The sequence below is a fragment of the Lepisosteus oculatus genome, chromosome 17 (genome assembly GCF_040954835.1).
Source record: "Lepisosteus oculatus isolate fLepOcu1 chromosome 17, fLepOcu1.hap2, whole genome shotgun sequence".
NCBI lineage: Eukaryota > Metazoa > Chordata > Actinopteri > Semionotiformes > Lepisosteidae > Lepisosteus > Lepisosteus oculatus.
The window spans coordinates 11,000,610-11,019,250 of record NC_090712.1 but is presented as its reverse complement, the minus strand read 5'-3'; the positions used below and the strand labels follow the sequence as shown (position 1 = coordinate 11,019,250).

The following is an 18,641-nucleotide window of genomic DNA, read 5'->3' as shown; positions in this document are numbered from 1 at the left end:
TCCACTGATGAATTTATGCCTATTACATCTCGGTAATGTAAATTGCTCCATGAACAGTTCGCAATAACAGTAACTTTGTCAACTAATGCTAAACCTGCTAAAATCTGCTAAAACAAGCATTTTTGGGTGGAAAAAAAATGTTTCCCTGCCAATATGGCTTTTCAGCATTGTTCAACTTGGTGTTTTTATATCGTTACATTGGTTAGTACACTATAGTCTAAACCTGGAGGTTCATATGTTTTAACACTGGGTTGGATGTTGTTGTTATTCTTTGGAGCAGGGTATGCCTCTCAGATTACTGAGAAGTACATTGTATAAAAGCCTTTCCATGTCAGAATTGTTAATAAAGGCACAAAAGGCTCTAATTTGATCCCTCATGAAGGAATATTCAACTGACTGTAGAATGCCACACAATTTCTTTACTAAACCTAATCCCACTGAGTATTACATACAGCTCTTTGGTCTGACAGTTTTCTTAACTAATGTCAAAACACTGCATCTCTATGACATTCATGAAAACATCTGGATTTCTGTAATTGCATTGAGAATTTCAATTTTCTTTTGGGTTTATGTGCAGAAATAATGCAAGTTCATGCTGTAATGTCAGTAAGGTTTGCTTAAGTGAGACTGACTGAAGTGGAATTGAGAATAATGCACCACAACTGTCAGTGTGGTAATACAAAAAGAACAGTGTCTCAGCCTAGATCAAGTGTTAAAGCAGGGCTGATAGGGGCTTAAGTATTAGTGGTGTCCAGTAAAACAATATATAAATGCATATACTGTGTGTAACTGTCTGTGGACATATAATCTTCAAAGTACTAATGAAAATTTTCATCGTGCAGTACATGTAAGCAGATAGTGTAAATCAATTTATACATAATGTAGTAATATATCAGTAATCAGTATACTCTAATCATTCTTAGATTCACCAAGCTCAGAGGTTGATACAGTTGTACATTTACATTAAATTTTACTGAAAATTCCAAGAGCTTTTCTTTTTATATTTGACACTTTTTTTTATACCGTTATTTCCTACACCCTTGCAAAAGACGCACCATATTCAAGTTCTAGTTTCTGATGTGCACCCCAATTAACATGCTTTCTTTTCTCACCAACAAGCCATGATGGATATACTCCCCTCACCCATGCAGAGAACGAATCAAGAAGATAGCCTTGAGCATTTGGACTGAAACCGCAGTCTTGAGTCAGTTGGGGGCAGGTAGTCTGGAGGCTTGCCTGACACTCATGTGTGAATTTTGTCTGTTTCTTAAATCCATTAAAATTAGATTTTGCTGTAAAGGGAGTTGAGGCTTATGAGAAAGAAAACTCAAGTAACAACTCGGACTCTTTTAGAAGTTTAAACAGTTTTAATGTAATGTTGAAAGGCCCTTGCCCACAATAAATTAAGGTGCATGGAGCATCTGCCAATCAAGGTTTAGGAGTGCAAAAGTGCCACATAGCTTATAAAACAACATAAAGTGCACAGGATGGAAGCATGCTCTTGAGGAAAAAGAAAATCCATTAGAACAAAATCTTTCAACTTGTCTGTCCAAACTTTTAATATCAGCTGAAGATAAACACCTGTTAATTGCAAACAAACACTAAAGCAAGACAAAGTCTGAGGACCTAAGTAAAACTGTGCCCTGAAGCACACTATTTTCCTAATTCAGTTTAAATGAATTAAAACAATTTCTGCCACACGGCTGTTGGTCATGTTGCTGTTCCCACTTAAAAGTACAGACTAATTAAACAAAAACACTGCCACAATACAGATTGAAACTGATGGTCCACATAACATTTTGTTTTCCTTCTGATAGTTTTACGATGCATTGTAATAATTAACCAGTCTTTGACTATTAAACCCAAATGGGCAATTGAAATAAAGGTTTCAGAGACCAGTCTTCCATGAAGTGCATCTGCGGTGGCAGCTAAACACAGCATTCATTTTGCCTTCTGAGCTTTCTGGGCAGACTTGGTGACCTTTCCAGTGGTGGATGCCTTCTTCTCCACAGCCTTGATGACACCCACAGCCACAGTCTGCCTCATGTCGCGGACAGCAAAGCGCCCTGCGGGAGAGGAAGATGGCAAGTGGTACTTCACCCTCAAGGAAGAAGAACACTGAGCTAAAATACTGATGACTTTCATACCATCCTGGTATTTTACTGCCTTTCCATGCTGTCTACAAAAATGCAATGTAATCAGGCATGTTACTACACTCAGAACAAGATGTAACTCTATATCATGTTAACAGTCCTTCTCTGTTGGGCATATTGTGGATATGATCTTTTAATTGCAAGGCTCTTAAAATGTAGAGTGCAGAAACATTATTTTTTTAAGTTTTTGCAGCTAGTAGAATCTGAATAAATATTTTAGAAAATTAATCCATTACCAGAAGTCTTGGCTCTTTTACATGTTTGAAGTTTTTCCTCGGGTCATCTGTGATGTGACAGCCTTGCTGGATTAGTGGTGAGGTCTTAGACTCTTAACAGTAAAGACACTGCTTGTTGTTGAACTGCTAAACAAGGTACTTAATGTGAATTTTTCCAATACCCCATCTGTAGAAATGGGGTCATATGCAAGTTGATTTAGATAAAGGCATCAATAAAATATAAACACATTAATTTTTATATAATGATCTGGTGTCCAAATATTCACAGGAGGAAATGAATGATAATAATAAACAAATATACTATCATAAAAATAAAACCAAGTCTAGCTTCTAAAATTCAGTTAAAATCCCATATATACCATATTTTGAATTAATATATTTCCAGGCTGCATCTTTCCAGCAAGGAAGGAAGACTATAAGATGAACTGACCTTAATTATATTCCAGAGTATTTCATATTTATATACAGCTATTGTAAAGTTATCCATCTTTTCAATTCAGTAAAGCACATACTATTTACAGTTCAAACATAGTGTGATCTTGTCAACAAATGCTGTTATTTTTACTTCACGTTCAGTAGGTCTGCCCCATACACCAAAAAAGTCAATAAAACCTGTTTACTTTGTTTAAATGTAAAGTGCAGTCACTCCCAAGTGCAAAGAACCAACTAACACAAAACATGAGCAAGAAATGCAGAATTTTAGAACCTGATTTCTACAAATGTCCTGTGTGTCCCACTTTTTTTAATTGCATCTGTCATACCAAGACTACTTTTAAGTCCACCAAAAAGCTAAGGCATGAAAAGTGAAGCAAGACTGAATGCTTAGGATATCGGATATACCAGAATGTTTTTAAACAGATCTTATCCAATAGTCTATACAAAAAATAATTCAGGTGGGGAGCTGCGTCAGCATGCATAGGCTGCAAAGGAACTAGTAATAGTAGGTTTATTCCATGCTGAAAAGAGAAGAAAGGAAACGTTTTGGCCTGTGGAGCCGAAAAACCTGAAGAAGGCTCCACGGCCGAAATGTTGCGTTTTCCTTCTTGTCTTTTCAGCATGAATTAAACCTATTACTAGTGCTTTAGAAAAATAGTCATGATGTCTATACTCACCCAAAGGAGGATAGTCAGAGAAGCTTTCTACACACATTGGCTTTCCAGGGATCATGTCAACAATTGCAGCATCACCAGACTTCAGGGATTTGGGGTTGTCTTCCAGTTTCTTGCCAGAACGACGGTCAATCTTCTCCTTCAGCTCAGCAAATTTACAGGCAATATGAGCAGTGTGGCAGTCAAGCACGGGAGCATAGCCAGCACTGATCTGACCAGGGTGGTTTAAAATGATCACCTAAAAATACATAAACAGTACAGTGTGTATTACAACATTGAGACTGCTTGATTTTATCTGTGAGTCTGCACTGAATACAATCCAGGATGACACCAGATTTAGACTTCCATGAGTACTGCATATACTTTAGATTGGCATACGTTTTGCAACATACTCAAAATGACATTTAAATTGCAATAACCTGTCTTTTTTTCATTAATCATTTAAGCTTCATTATTTTGTATCTTATACGTTCATGCTTGTAATATGTAATCTGCCAATTTAAAAAACGGCAAATTGATGTGCACGTGTTTAATTTTATTTTCCAGATAGAAATTAAGAATGTTTACTTCACATTGTATAAAAACAAAAACAATTCATAGTTCTGGACACTAGAAATGTTAGTTTTAACCTTAAAATATGCAGATTCTGGTTTCCTGACAAAATTCTAAACTGAAGTCAATTTTTGATCTTTAGAAGAACATGGCACAAGATTGAGGAATGCTGCTGTCCGATCAGGAAGGTAATCAACACAACCTACAGCCTCCCTCCCCCCAATAGCACCCATCCAGTTAATATTCTTTTTTTTTCAGTCACTTATGGACAACCCCACCTGTGCAGTGAAGTTAGCGGCTTCCATGGGGGGGTCATTCTTGCTATCTCCGGCAACGTTTCCGCGGCGGATGTCCTTGACAGACACGTTCTTCACGTTGAAGCCAACATTGTCCCCCGGGAGCGCCTCGGACAGGGCCTCGTGGTGCATCTCGACAGATTTCACTTCAGTGGTGACGTTGACCGGCGCGAAAGTCACGACCATCCCCGGCTTCAGGACCCCCGTTTCGACGCGCCCCACGGGCACGGTTCCAATGCCTGGGAAGGCCGGAGAGCACGTGGGTTAAGGAACGGACTGCTACTCTGTCCCTTTGACACCTTGCTTTACACAGAAACCAACAGTTCTCACCTCCAATTTTGTAGACGTCCTGTAAAGGCAACCGCAGGGGCTTATCAGTTGGGCGTGTGGGAGGCTGGATGGCGTCCAGGGCTTCTAGAAGAGTAGTGCCTGAAGCATTGCCATCTTTACGGGTGATCTTCCAGCCTTTGAACCATGTCATCTTTAAGTGAAAAGAAAGAGGTGCTCAAAAATCACAAAGGGTATTCCAAGCAATGTGTCCTAAGATGGGCTACACCAGACAGCCAAGTAAGCTCCATCTGACTTACATTAGGGCTCGATTCCAGCATGTTGTCTCCATTCCACCCAGAGATGGGCACAAAAGCCACAGTGTCGGGGTTGTAACCTATCTTCTTGATGTAAGTGCTGACTTCCTTGACAATTTCTTCGTACCTCTTCTGGCTGTATGGCGGCTCAGTGGAATCCATCTTGTTAATGCCAACAATCAGCTGTTTGACACCCAGGGTGTAGGCCAGCAGGGCGTGCTCGCGGGTCTGGCCGTTCTTTGAAATACCAGCTTCGAACTCCCCAACCCCCGCCGCAACAATGAGGACAGCGCAGTCTGCCTGTAAAAGCGAGGTGGCGACAAAGAGAGGTGATCTGAGCTGTTGTTGTTGTCTGGTCACTTGTCATGGCGGTTACTGATAATACAGTTGTACAAACCTGCGATGTACCGGTGATCATGTTCTTAATGAAGTCCCTATGCCCGGGGGCATCAATGATGGTCACGTAGTACTTGCTGGTCTCAAACTTCCACAGGGAGATGTCGATGGTGATGCCCCGCTCACGCTCAGCCTTCAGCTTGTCCAACACCCAAGCGTACTTGAATGAGCCTTTGCCCATCTACAAACCAATTAGCATACGATAAGCTATTTAAACCAGGCATGTAACAAGTGCTTCAGCAACACCATGCGGCACTATTAAAAATACAACCTAGTTTATTGGCACAAGGTTACCTGGGCTTAATATCACTTCACCTGCCTGATAAAGTACAGTAATCCCATGGTCTGCAAGTTCAGAATAAAGCCTACCATACCAGACTTTCTAATTTTTAAAACTGTTGGAAGGTGTTCTTAAACCGTGAACATACCTCAGCAGCTTCCTTCTCAAACTTCTCAATGGTTCTCTTGTCGATGCCACCACACTTGTAAATGAGATGGCCAGTGGTGGTCGACTTGCCAGAGTCCACATGGCCAATCACTACAATGTTGATGTGAGTCTTTTCCTTTCCCATTGTGAATTTTTGATGATACTAAACAATAGAATCTACAACACAAGATTTACATAAGGTTACACATTTGAACACAAAATATCCCACAACTATACACAGACCATAACCACAGCAGCTTTAACAGGTGTCATGAATACTATGGACATGTATAGTATGGTGTATACTATAGTGTAATACTATGGACATGTATAGTATAGGGGTGGCTCTGTGGCTAAGGATCTGCGTCTGTGGCCAGAAGGTTGCTGGTTCAAATCCCACAGCTGGCAGAAGAATCCTACTCTGTTGGGCTCCTGAACAAGGCCCTTAACCCCAACTACTCCAGGGGTGCTGTACAATGGCTGACCCTGTGCTCTGACCCCAAACTTCTCTCCCTGTCTGTGTCTCATGGAGAGCAAGCTGGGGTTTGTGAAAAGATGAATTCCTAATACAAGAAAATGTACAGGGCTAATAAAGTGATGTTATGTTAATTGTACTGTATGCCAGCATTAATATCTTACTTGTAACCACAGTCTCTGGCATCTGAGCATTTTCTGAACAGCAAATACTACTCAAGTTCAGCAGCCAAGTCCTTGGCACAAGATTGCATCAGGCTGCTCCACCCAGACAGCTGCTTTGCGTTTCTCCGGAGATGGGCAGTTATTCGTCATTTCTATTTCGCACTCCACGGATTTCTATTTGTGTACAAGGTGGATGAGCACTGTGCATATGTCAATGTTCCCTCCATTTTGTAGGAAATCTCCAGTGCCTTGACAAAGCAGCCATTATAGACGTATACTGTACATGCTCACATTACACAACAGAGGGATAAGGCAGACATGCTCATCTTACACCAACACAATAAAAAAAAAAACAAATTAGGATATTCATTCCTGTAACTGGGAATAATCGAGTATTGGTGTCGCCTCTATTAAGAATTAAGAAAACATTTAAATCGGTAACAAAACATCAGTTTGTATGATAGATTTCTCAAATGCTTCCAACAGCCAGATCCTGCTGAATAGGCAACTGACAAACGTCTGCCTGGATTATATTTATGTATTTCAATGTGGTATTTATTTTAAAATCTGCAACCTCGTTTTAAAACGTAGCTGTCCCCCTCGAGCCTATTTATTTAAATATTAATGCAATATATAATGTCTTTAGGCATAATCGGTTTATTATATTAAAAACGGGCAAATGCAATTAAAAAAACACCTTGTGTGAAATTCTAATCTGATGCTCTGAACCACTACAAAAAAATCAAATATCAGCCATAACGATACGGAACGGCTTAAGCCAATGAAACATTAGGAAGCTGCAAATTTAGGTTATAAACTGCTGTGAAGGGCGACAGTCCCATAATTGAGATGTCTGAAGATTACTCCTCCCCCCCATCGCCGCCATATTCTCCCCTCATTCAATGCTCAAAGGCTGTTATTCATTAGCGCAATGTGTGTTTCTAACTTAATAACCATTTCAGAAATCCAGACGTTTTTAACACATGCATCGCAATCGTGAATACACCGTGTAGCTGGCTCATTTCCAGCGCAGCATGCCACCCAGCGCCAAAGAAAAGACGAGGCTTTCCCAGTAAACAAAGATGCTGCAATTATCATTCCAGAATGTCCTACCTGCCTCCAGCTTCTGCGTGCTCGTTGCGGAAAAGAGCGAGCGCCGCCGCTGATCCGTTTATATTTCTGTCGGGAGGGGGTACAGCAATTGTCGTCAGGACTGACATTTCTAATACCCCCTCTTAGCCAGGACAGAGCATCTTCAGGGACGGTGAGAAAACATTTAAGAGTAGCGTTACTGTAATCGTTAGGAGGGCAAACATCATCGTTAAAAAAAAAGACTACCACCGCTCTTTTTTTATTAATTCGCGGTTCTGTTGCTAGGATGCTAATAGGGATGTTAAGCAGGTGGATGCAGAGTAGGTTTGAGGATATCTTTAGTGAAAGTGCAGTTTAACTTGTGAGTAGTCCCCTTGCTAGGTGTGTCTCTAGTGTTCGTCTAGTCTCCTTAATTTCATGGTACGCAAAAAAATACAAGCCATGGTGTTTAACAAGCGCTGATTGATTTCGTTATGACAAACTTTCATTTATACATGCAGTTCAGGAACTTTTTTTTAAAGTTCAATATTGACCAGGAAATATTGTGTACAGAATGAAAAGTTTTCACAGCAGGTGCCATAAAATTTATATGATTTTTATGATAAATTCATACAGTTCGCTAAGCACTCTGCGTTTTGGTGAGAACACAACACTTTTATTAAATAGTACAACTAAACCACACATAAAAATAATAGAATAGAAAGAGTTTTACATTTTAAAGTGATCAATTCCAAGAATCCTTTTTCTGGTGATGAAGAGATACTCACACATGTACATTGGTTTTAACATTTGTCACAAAATAAAATACACCAGTAATTTGTATTTAATGATACAAATTATTATAGTCGTAACAAAGTTTTTTTTTATTTCCCTTGCAACTTAATATCATGTTAAACTGATTTACTCCTTTCAGCACTGTACACGTTCCTGAACAAATAAAGTGCTTTTATTTATTTGTGATTAAAGTTAAGAGTATTAATATTTGTACAAAAAGGATGCCTCAATGTGATATACTTCACATTCCCATTACATACTAAAAGCTTATTCACAGAAGTACAGAAAGGTCTTTAGAATTCACTACAATAACATTTCTTAACCTACTGTACTAAAAACATTATAATTTAAAAATATTTAGGAAAAAAGGGGCTAAGCTATGCCACTTCTTTTTTTAAATGTCAGCTTTTTTAAGTAGAGCAAAACTTCATAAAGTTTGACTTTTTGTTGCTGTTAAAGCAGTAACGTATCACCTTATCACAACAAATAACAGCTGTAACTTTTACGAAATTGAAATAAAAAAGGAAACAATGTGTAGAATTAAAAAAACAAACAAAATCAAGCCAAACATCTGGTTTGAAAAATAAACCACTTTTTTAGTTATAGTGTCATTGCTTCTCTGCTGACAAATTACCTTCATACAGCTACTGTAGCTAATTAATATTTCTAAATAATGCATTTTATAGTGTTCATTTGTCCTATTTCTATCTTGCATTTAGGAATATGGGTCATATTCCAATTTCCCTGACAAGCACATGAGTGTGAAAAGAAATCTCGTCTGCAGACATCAAATCTGACTGGCATTAATATTCCAAATATTCAAGAATCATGCTTTCAGATATGTTACACTGAATAAAGGCACTGAATAAAATTTCTAAATACTTGACAGTACTTAAAATCCAAATATCAACAAATAGGAAACTGTAACTCACTAGTTCCCCACTTTACTACGTTAACCATGTTTTAAAAAAAAACCTTGGGATTTTGCTATAAAACACAAATAGTATAAAACCCAAGGAAATGGCAATTGTGCAATTTCACTAGAATAAACAATACTTTCTTCAAAGAACAAATTTTGCTCAGGAAACCTACACTTGATGATAAACTGCCACTGGCAGTCAATATTAATCTTCTTCTGCCCCCTCAAGAAACTAGTCTGAATTAAACATACATAATTAATAAAAATAATGTCAAAGATGTACACAAATCAAACAATAACATGCCATTCAGTATCTTTAGTTTTAGTTGATGCACAAAGGTGGCTTGATTTTTGTCAGCAAATGTTTGAAAATCTAACAATTATGTCTCACTAAATTTGGTGCAAGGACAAAATCCTGAGTAACATGTTTAAACAAGATTAGACGACAATGAAATAATTTGGCGATGTTGAGCAGAACAGAAAAAAGCATATCACATTGGTCAGCGCGGTCTCCTGATTTCGGTAGAAAGTGATTCGTTTTCCGAGAGCTTAGCTGCCATGTGAGTGAAAATCTGGAACTGCCCAACCCTGGACCACTCCTTTACCAAAACAGGTGAAAAATACTGCACCAAACACATTGATAGCAGCAGCGATGTAGAAGACAGTCTGCCATTCTGGAATAGTGTTCTGCAATAAAGTACAAAACAATGTCTTACTGTACTGTATATCAGCATTCACAGAAGCAAAGATTATTGTGAAAGCATAACTTTTAGATTAAAAAATCTCTTCTCTTTTAGCCAGTTTCCATCTGTCACTTTTCATTGCAATGTGTTTACTGAATGCTTTATATAAACATTGGAAATAATTAATAGAAAGTAGAAATATTATTTCGAGTGTTGCCACATAATCTTAAATAATTAAACTAAAATAGTTCTGTAAAGGCTTGTTACTGTTAAAAGAGAAAGAAAATACTTCTATGCCAATTCATGAGACTTACAGAATGTGTAAGGGCTCTGCCTATAACTGGTCCAACCATTCCAGGGATAGTGGCAAATGTATTGGTAATTCCAAGTAATATCCCAGCATAACTAATAAGACAAAAACAGATAAAATGTTTTTACAAGGAAATCGCGACTATATACTATACAACGCTGAGAAAATGTAATAATTCAAATGTATCACTTCTTTGTGTGATACATTTATATACAAAATTCATGAAAGTCTTAAATAAAGATATTGAATTATTAGTACTAATAATTTAGAACTAAAAAACACAAGAATACAGACCAGCCTAGAGGGTTCACAAACTTTTTCTCAGCACTGTGCAATACTTCAATTTATGTAGCATTAAGACTTTTAGGGAGTTCATTTTCTTTGAGGACATGTGCATCATGTGTCAACATCCACAAGTAAAATTAATAATCAAATTTATAAACAACTTCAAAAACACATACATTTTCTATATTTCTGTGTTAAATAAGAGAAGGAAAAATATATACATTTTAAATATTTTAATAAATGAGTATTACCCTAGATTAAAGAGCAAATGAACAGATAGAAACCATAAGCAGCAGAGGTTAACTGAAGGTTTTTTCAATAAGAAATTCTTTTCGTTGAAGAAGAATGAGTGTGGAAAATTTGCTTACGATGGCGCAATATCCAGGTGATTTATACTAAAGCCTGATGCAGAGATCCCACCCAAGGCAGAGGAGATTGTCAGAAAAGTCACAGCCAGGATATAATTACAGCCTGTATACCCTGCACACACCAGAAATACAGCTGGTCCAATCATTCCTAAAGAAAAAAAATATGCTTGGTGAATGGTTTCTTTATTAAGATCTCATGTCAGTGATCCTTAAATTTAGGAGAAGCAAATTACTTAATTCGACCGACCAAGGAACACTTTAAATGCCCAGTTATTAGCACAACATTGTTACCCATCTTAAAAGCTCAATCATTTTGTTAATTAATTGTAATAATTGTTTACATTCTTCTCATGTACATATGTTATCAATTCACTGTTAATAGCATGCATTTATCAAGGGTCACTCAAAACCCCCGAAGCAATACCTACAGTATATAACAGCTTCAGTCCACTGTAAGTAAGCCACAAAGTGCACCAACTTCAAAAAGGCCTAGATCAAGTCACTAGCTGAATGTGACCTAGACTCCCAACACACTGTTCACCGGGAATGACAACAGCCAATTAATAGGCATATTAAATGGTTTATTGAGAATTTGAAGTTATGGTTATTTGGCTTGGTTGAAGGTTAACCTTCTGGCCAATTTGAGCCAAATTATAGCAACCAGCATTTCCAAATTGGGCAAGAAGGTTAAATTGGCAACTCTAAAATAATTAATGGTAAAAACATCTGCTATATACTGTAAGTATCTGAAGCATCTTCATATCACACACACAGCAATGCTGATAGCAAGTTGTATTTATCAGGGTGAACAGGCTTTGGAAATCACAGGAGCTCTCCAAGAACAACGATATTTCTGTGCAACTAACCGATCAATGAGAAACACTTGCGCACTCTTACAGTAGAAACCATCCATGTTTCTCTCAAGTAATCTGCAAGCTGACCACCTAGAAGTGCCAATATCCAACAGCCCAAATATGGCAAAGCAGACAAGAATCCATTCTGTATGGGAAAAAATTGTGTTAATTACATATTGACATTCAGCAAAAAATAAATTAATAATATTTGTACTATAGATTATAAATAAAAACCAAGCATTTGTTTACAATTAACATGCTGACACTATAAAAAATGTTTAATCATTAAGGATTTATCAATCAAATCTTCAAAGTGTACAATTTATAATTAACAAAAAGCCCTAGTTCTACTGGAATTATCTAATGAAATAACAGCAATAAATTTATAGAGATAACAGATGTTATTTTTAGACAAAGATAAAAAAAACCCAGGCTTGTTTCAAAAAGTCCTAACCTCTTGAATGTTGAATCCTAGAACGTTTTTCATGTAGGTGGGTAGTAAGGTCAGCAGAGTGTAGAAAGTCCAGTTGTAGGAAAAATGAGCTACAACAATGGCCCACAGTGGCACAGACGTCAATAATGACCTCCAGGGAATGTGTTTAGTTGAGGGAGACAGCTGAGAAGGGAAAACAACACAAAATACGATATGACTCATGAATAAAACTGCTAGGAAATACTAATTTAACACTGTGGGCAACAACAGAGGATCACATAAAGGTTAATTTCACGCTGAAAAGTAGAAAGAATAAACGACAGCAAGGTATTTAATTTCGAACAGGCTACGTTCAACCAAATGAAAGTTTTCAGAACACTGACCAGACAGTTAATTAGTAAATGGGATAGGAGAGAATAACTTTAACGTGTTTTGCAGGATTAATCTTGCTGCGGATTTAGAATATGTTCCAAAGGTTAGGAAAACAATGTTAAGAATTCACCAAAGGCCTTGAATCAGATGCATTAGGAAAGGTCTAACGAAGAAAACAGTAATAACAGCTGCACAAGGAGGACACTTCGGAAGCTCATAAAAGGGTCAGAGAAAATGGGTCTGCTCTGAAAGAGGAAAATAGAATAGCCAAAACCCAGTTTGAAAAAGCATCGCTACCTGTTTTCTCCCCCAATATTGAAGCAGGGAAGTATTAAGAACGGATTAATGTGTATAAAACTGAAGGGGTGAGAGTGGACAACAAGATGTTGCAGATAATGCCTCATAACTTCATCAGCAATGTCTTTACTAATGAAGGCATTTCACATATGCCCACTGCTAAATAACCATGGGACATTCCAGATTATGGTACTGCAAATGTTAAAGAAATTGAACCCTGTATAGTAATTTTAGTCACTGGATACAAACCTAAGGATTCTTGACAATATCAGTGAGACTGGAAGAAAACTAATGTAATATGAAAAAAGTGAATATATGGAACCAGGTAAGCACAGGCCAGTAACCTTGACATATGAAACATTAGAGCGAACTAAAACCATATCTGACCAGGAACATACTGTATTAGCCAACCTGGGATCTATAGTAGGAATTTTGTTTAACACATCTTTTTTTGTAGAAGAAGAAGCAACAAAACAAATGGACACAAGAATTGAGAACTAGAATTGTCTACAGAAAATGTTGCATATACAGTAGGTAAGAAAAAAAAACAAGACAATTAAACTGTAGGAGATGCACAATAAAAAAGTATTAGTTGTTTGAAGAACCTAGAAGCTGCTGGTGAATCACCTCTCTACGGATTGAGACAATGCAAAGAATCGATGAAAAAGGAAAACAGAATGTATGGTTGCACAGCCAAGTGAGGAATACAAGTAAAGAGATGTTATATAGAAACTGTACAATACATAAGACTTTGGAGTATTGCACACAGTAATGGATGACACGTGAAGGGAGATCTGAATGAGGTCTTTATACTTATAATGCAAATATATAAAGCAGACCACAATATTTATTTCTAGTTAATTCAATATTTAGAATGGAGACAAATAGAAACTGGTTGGACTGGATTATCAGGACATGTAGTAGAGCTGGAGATTCTGGGGATGTTCCAAGTCTGTGCTTGACACTGTAATAGATATACTAAGAAGGCTTGAGTTACCTGTACTCATCATCATCATCTTTTTTCAGGTTCTTACATTACTCATTAACAATAGGCCTCTCATCATGTACAGTTTTCATAAGCAATTCATTTCATTACCTCATTTCTTAAAGATAACATTATGTATGCCTTCTCTTTCTCAGATATTCTTCTGTGTGTTTCAGGTGTGTTGCTAACTAACAATGTCCACAATATAAACCACAGCACACCAACTGCTCCTGCAAACACCAGGGAGACAAAACAAGATGTTTCAAGTACAGGCAAAATTACATTTTACATCTCTAAGGAAATAAAGGTATTCCTCAAGAATTTTCCATACAACGACATGCAATCTCTGGAAGGTCTAATGTCATGGCAGACTTACCAAATATATAAAAGACATATGTCCAGTCCATATAAAAGCAAATTAACCCAGACAGAGGAAGTGACACTACTGTACCCAGCTGCGCACCTGTAAAAACAAGTTTATTCAAATGAAAAGATGACAGATTGAACTAAAAATAAAAACTATGCATAGGCCTAGCATTATACTGAAAGTTTATTAAGTGAAACATTCATATTAAAATATCTGTAGATGTTACAGCTTAAGTATTTAATTATACTTAGAGACATCAGAGACTTTTAAATGCTTTTACAATTAATTATATTCGCTTACACTTATATAGGGCTTTTCTGGACACTCTAGACACAAAGCACTTTACAGGTAATGGGGACTCCCCTCCACCACCACCAGTGTGCAGCCCCACCTGGATGATGCGACGGCAGCCATAGTGCGCCAGAACGCTCACCACACATCAGCTATTAGTGGGGAGGAGAACAGAGTAATAAAACCAGTTCATAGATGGGGATTATTAGGAGGCCATGATTGGTAAGGGCCAATGGGAAATTTGGTCAGGACACCGGGGTTACACCCCTACTCTTTTCAAGAAAAACCCTGGGATTTTTAACGACCACAGAGAGTCAGGACCTCGGTTTTACGTCTCACCCCAAGGACGTCGCCTTTTTACAGTACAGAGCCCCCATCGCTATACTGGGGCATTAGGACCCACACAGACCGCAGGGTGAGCGCCCCCTGCTGGCCCCACTAACACCTCTTCCATTTATGGGCTTCTAAAACAAAAATGTAAGAACCTGCCTTACCCGTGTATGATATAGTGAGGAGTCTGCTTCTCTCCAGAGGAGGAGCCCATGAGGACCACATGGCATGCATAGCAGGAAACGTTACTCCCTAGTGGGCACAACAAAGTCGTTCATTATCAGAAAAAAAGAAGCACAGTTCTAAGTAATCTACATATTCAAAGAGATCCTTGCATGTTTAGTGTGCAAGAAACTTCAAACCCATTGAAACACTGCACTAGTCCTAACTATTCTGTTTTCTCACCATAGAGAGCCACATACCAACCTACTAGCTTACTTTCACCAACAGAGTTCCGTAAGAAAGTTTTCAAAAAAATAAGCATACCTCACCAATACCCTCTAGAACTCTAACTGCAATGAGGTATCCAGCCCCCAGATCTGCAGCAAGAGGTGTAAGCAGTGTAAATATAGCTGTTCCCAGAATGCCAATCCCAAGGAACCACTTGGCTCCGTATTTTCTGGCAAGGTATCCCCCGGGAATTTGGGTGAAAATGTATCCATAGAAGAAGGAGCTGAGGATCCAGCCCTGGGTATCCGAGTCCCAGTTGTACACGTTTGCCTGTCACACAATGGAAAAACATTGGTATTATTTAAATAAGCTTCAAATGTTACAGATGAACAACAGCTAGCAGAAGAAGAGGATATCATACAGAAGAGCATCAATTAGTAATATTAACATGATTTGTGAAGCACTTTTAATGGAACAATCTATTGTTGCATATTTTTATTGGAATACACATCTGTACTATCATTAAATTTTCTGAGTGAACCCTATGCCAAGCTGGCATTAAATTATAATAGAACGAGTAATAGGTTTATTCCATGCTGAAAAAAAGAAAAAAGAAAACAACGTTTCGGCTGTGGAGCCTTCTTTACATTATAATAGTTTGCCAAATTGTGAAAATGCTAGAGAGATTAAATACAAACATGGTAAGTCACCCTGAAAGAAAGAATGAAAGACCAAATTATTAAAAATAGTATGTTCTGTCGGCAAATGGTAAAAAAGAAATTTACCTAAAGCGAAGAGCTGTAGCAAGAAGTGCAAACCAAATCAAACAACTGAAAAAAAAAATCTCTGTGCAGTAATAGTAAGGATTTTCCTTTCGTTTTACCTAAGAGCTCTGTCCTAAACTGTTTTCTGTCTTGTTCCATCTCCCTGCTTAACCGGGCACATGCAGGAGGGACTGTAATGGCTACCAACCGTCTTGTTGTGTGGAGGGGGACTGGACCCAGCATGTCCTTGACACACTTGGGAGCTGGAATTGCTGACCGTGTTGTTGTCCAGCATGTCCACCATGGCCACGCTCAGGTTGACGCGCAGTGCGTACGCCACAAAGAACGCATAGCTGGACAGGATGGCAAGGCTACAGCGTGACGAGCAGCATAGCGGCGCTGAAAGAGAAAAGAAAATGCACGAAAACTGTGCAGCCCCACCTGAATGATGCGACGGCAGCCATAGTGCGCAAGAACGCGCACAGCACAACAGCTATCAGTGGGGAGAAGTAGTAATGAAGCCAGTTCAGAGATGGGGATTATTAGGAGGCCATGATTGGTAAGGGCCAATGGAAAATTTGGCCAGGACACCGGGGTTACACCCCTACTCTTTTTGGGAAATGCCCTGGGATTTTTAATGACCACAGAGAGTCAGGACCTCGGTTTTACATCTCATCCGAAGGACGGCGCCTGTTTACAGTATAGTGTCCCCATCACTATACTGGGGCATTAGGACCCATGCAGACCGCAGGGTGAGCGCCCCCTGCTTGCCCCACTAACACCACTTCCAGCAGCAGCCTCAGTTTTTCCCAGGAAGTCTCCCATCCAGGTACTGACCAGGCTCCCACCTGCTGAGCTCCAGTGGGTTGCCAGTTGTGAGTTGCAGGGTGATATGGCTGCTGGCTCATATTAGCTAATAGTGCTGTGGTTTTTGAATGAACTAGCTGCAGGATGCGTTAACATTTTATCACACAAGAACAGCCCAGCTCTTTATCGGAGATCAGCTGATTTGGAAATAATAGTTCCTTCCACGAAATTAAACAAGAAAATAAAGACTATAGCTAGATTATAATGAAAATGTAGTATAGGATGATCTGAATACATCTTCTAAACCCAGTGATATTACCATAGCTTTTAAAATTTGAAAGTAATAGTTTTTTTATAAGCATGGCATTAAAAAATACCCATTTAAAATTAATGTCTGCCTTTGATAAGTTAGCAATTTTAAAAAGTCTTAATTTCCCGACACACAATGCTTAAATTTGTCATTATTAATCGTAACGTTACATTGCGGTGATTACCTGTTTACCAGATATTGTATGACATTATAAGGAAACGTTGTGCAGTTCACAGAATTGAAATGCAAATAGAAAGGTTTTTGGTGAGCACACGGCAAAAGCAATAGGTTATACCGTTTTCGGAAGTTATTGGTTTTCTATTTGTGAACCTAATACAAATATTTGCATCTAAACATTGTAAACAGTTCCTTGATTGTTTTCAAGACTAAAGCATGTTATGAAAATATACATTTATACAGGAATTGGAAAAGCTTCATTCCATTCAGAGAGGTAAAGAAAATAAACACTACGTTTCGCCTGTGGAACGATTTTTATATAAATGTATAGATGTGCAGAGAGAGTTGCTATTTTCTGTGAAACAAGTTGAACTAGTCAGCTGTTTAGGTTCAGACGAAAAGGGATGTTACAAACAATAGGCATGCGATACAAGATCATATCCTTATTTTACGTCTCTTCAAAAGAAACCCAACAATTCTTATTACATGCACCTATTTACTTAAAACGTGAATATTGTTCAGGTAATAAACATGATCAATTGTGTTACTATTTGTACAATACTGCGTTTACAATGCAACACACAAAAAAATATTAAAATATTGTAAAAACTTAAACGAGGAAGCAAATCAACGGGAATGTACAGAATTAATACAACACGCCTCAATGCCTACTTTATTAACGAACATCTACACATTTTACTTAGTGTACATGAATACCTTAAACAATGTGCACATCAAAATAGAAAAACACAAGTTAAAACTTGTAAAACACAAAAACATACCTTTCTCAACTTTAAGAAAAGGCTTGTTTCCAGGCAACAGGGGATGCTCATTGTCATCTGTTTCACTGTCCGACCCAGAATAATTCATTTTCTCTCACAAAAGCAATTATATATCCACTTCATCCAAACACAAAGCAACTCTTCACAAACCGTCCGAAGCTATACACATCTTTGCTAAGCACACTTAAATGCTGACTGGCCAGAGTTGCACCAGGAAGTAGAAACAGTAGAGACCTCGTGAACGCGCACGCTAGTCTCGGGGTCGTTTTGTAAGACGTACGCGTAACCAAAACGCCTTCGCTGGGGGAGATGGTGTAAGGAGATGCATACAATATCTGCCCGTGGAGCTCCTTTATTAGATATCTTGTTGAAAATTACTCCAAGTTTAAAGGTGAAAGCGAACCCGAGAGTCTATAAAAATGATATATGTATATATGTTTTATTATAAAACGGTAAAGACTTGCTGTCGAATAGGTCGGAGGCCTGAGCAGATTTGGAGTGTAATGTTTTAGATTTTATACAAAATCAGGTTAGAAATAAAAAAAAGTGATCCCTTTGTTTGTGGAATCGACGATTCTACTCTATGTTTCCATATGCCCCCCCATTTAAAGTGACACAAACACAGCATCATCATTTCAATGATCAGATTAATACTAGAA

The 18,641-nt window shown here is 38.1% G+C and overlaps 2 protein-coding genes across 3 annotated transcripts; both read right to left on the bottom strand.

Moving 5' to 3' along the window:
* Window positions 1-1,347: 1,347 nt before the first annotated feature.
* On the bottom strand, window positions 1,348-7,594 carry eef1a1a (eukaryotic translation elongation factor 1 alpha 1a). Of its 2 annotated transcripts, XM_015362924.2 has the most exons (9): window positions 7,506-7,594; window positions 5,755-5,930; window positions 5,328-5,507; window positions 4,934-5,230; window positions 4,677-4,827; window positions 4,329-4,585; window positions 3,502-3,736; window positions 2,390-2,481; window positions 1,977-2,066 (listed from the first exon to the last, which is right to left on the bottom strand). In XM_015362924.2, the coding sequence occupies exons 2-9, from the start codon at window positions 5,896-5,898 to the stop codon at window positions 2,043-2,045; spliced, it is 1,380 nt and encodes a 459-aa protein (XP_015218410.1). In that variant the 5' UTR covers window positions 5,899-5,930; window positions 7,506-7,594; the 3' UTR covers window positions 1,977-2,042. The 2 variants fall into 2 exon arrangements, with proteins under 2 accessions (XP_015218409.1, XP_015218410.1); XM_015362923.2 differs by lacking the exon at window positions 2,390-2,481 and having other exon boundaries at window positions 1,348-2,066; window positions 7,506-7,591.
* Window positions 7,595-7,699: 105 nt separating this feature from the next.
* On the bottom strand, window positions 7,700-18,201 carry slc17a5 (solute carrier family 17 member 5). The gene is made up of 11 exons (XM_006638618.3): window positions 17,983-18,201; window positions 16,115-16,305; window positions 15,239-15,472; window positions 14,917-15,004; window positions 14,141-14,227; window positions 13,876-13,994; window positions 12,132-12,293; window positions 11,690-11,822; window positions 10,824-10,971; window positions 10,175-10,265; window positions 7,700-9,864 (listed from the first exon to the last, which is right to left on the bottom strand). The coding sequence occupies exons 1-11, from the start codon at window positions 18,068-18,070 to the stop codon at window positions 9,727-9,729; spliced, it is 1,479 nt and encodes a 492-aa protein (XP_006638681.1). The 5' UTR covers window positions 18,071-18,201; the 3' UTR covers window positions 7,700-9,726.
* Window positions 18,202-18,641: the final 440 nt, after the last annotated feature.

Coding starts and splice junctions, on each gene's coding strand:
- eef1a1a (XM_015362923.2), bottom strand. CDS start 5,898: ATGGGAAAGGAAAAGACTCACATCAACATTGTAGTGATTGGCCATGTG. Junction 5,508..5,754: donor TTGAGAAGGAAGCTGCTGAG/GTATGTTCACGG, acceptor ATTGGTTTGTAG/ATGGGCAAAGGCTCATTCAA. Junction 4,586..4,676: donor GGACGTCTACAAAATTGGAG/GTGAGAACTGTT, acceptor CGGCCTTCCCAG/GCATTGGAACCGTGCCCGTG.
- slc17a5 (XM_006638618.3), bottom strand. CDS start 18,070: ATGAATTATTCTGGGTCGGACAGTGAAACAGATGACAATGAGCATCCC. Junction 16,306..17,982: donor TTTTCTTAAAGTTGAGAAAG/GTATGTTTTTGT, acceptor TTTCTCTTTCAG/CGCCGCTATGCTGCTCGTCA. Junction 15,473..16,114: donor CCCCTCCACACAACAAGACG/GTTGGTAGCCAT, acceptor ATTGTGTGACAG/GCAAACGTGTACAACTGGGA.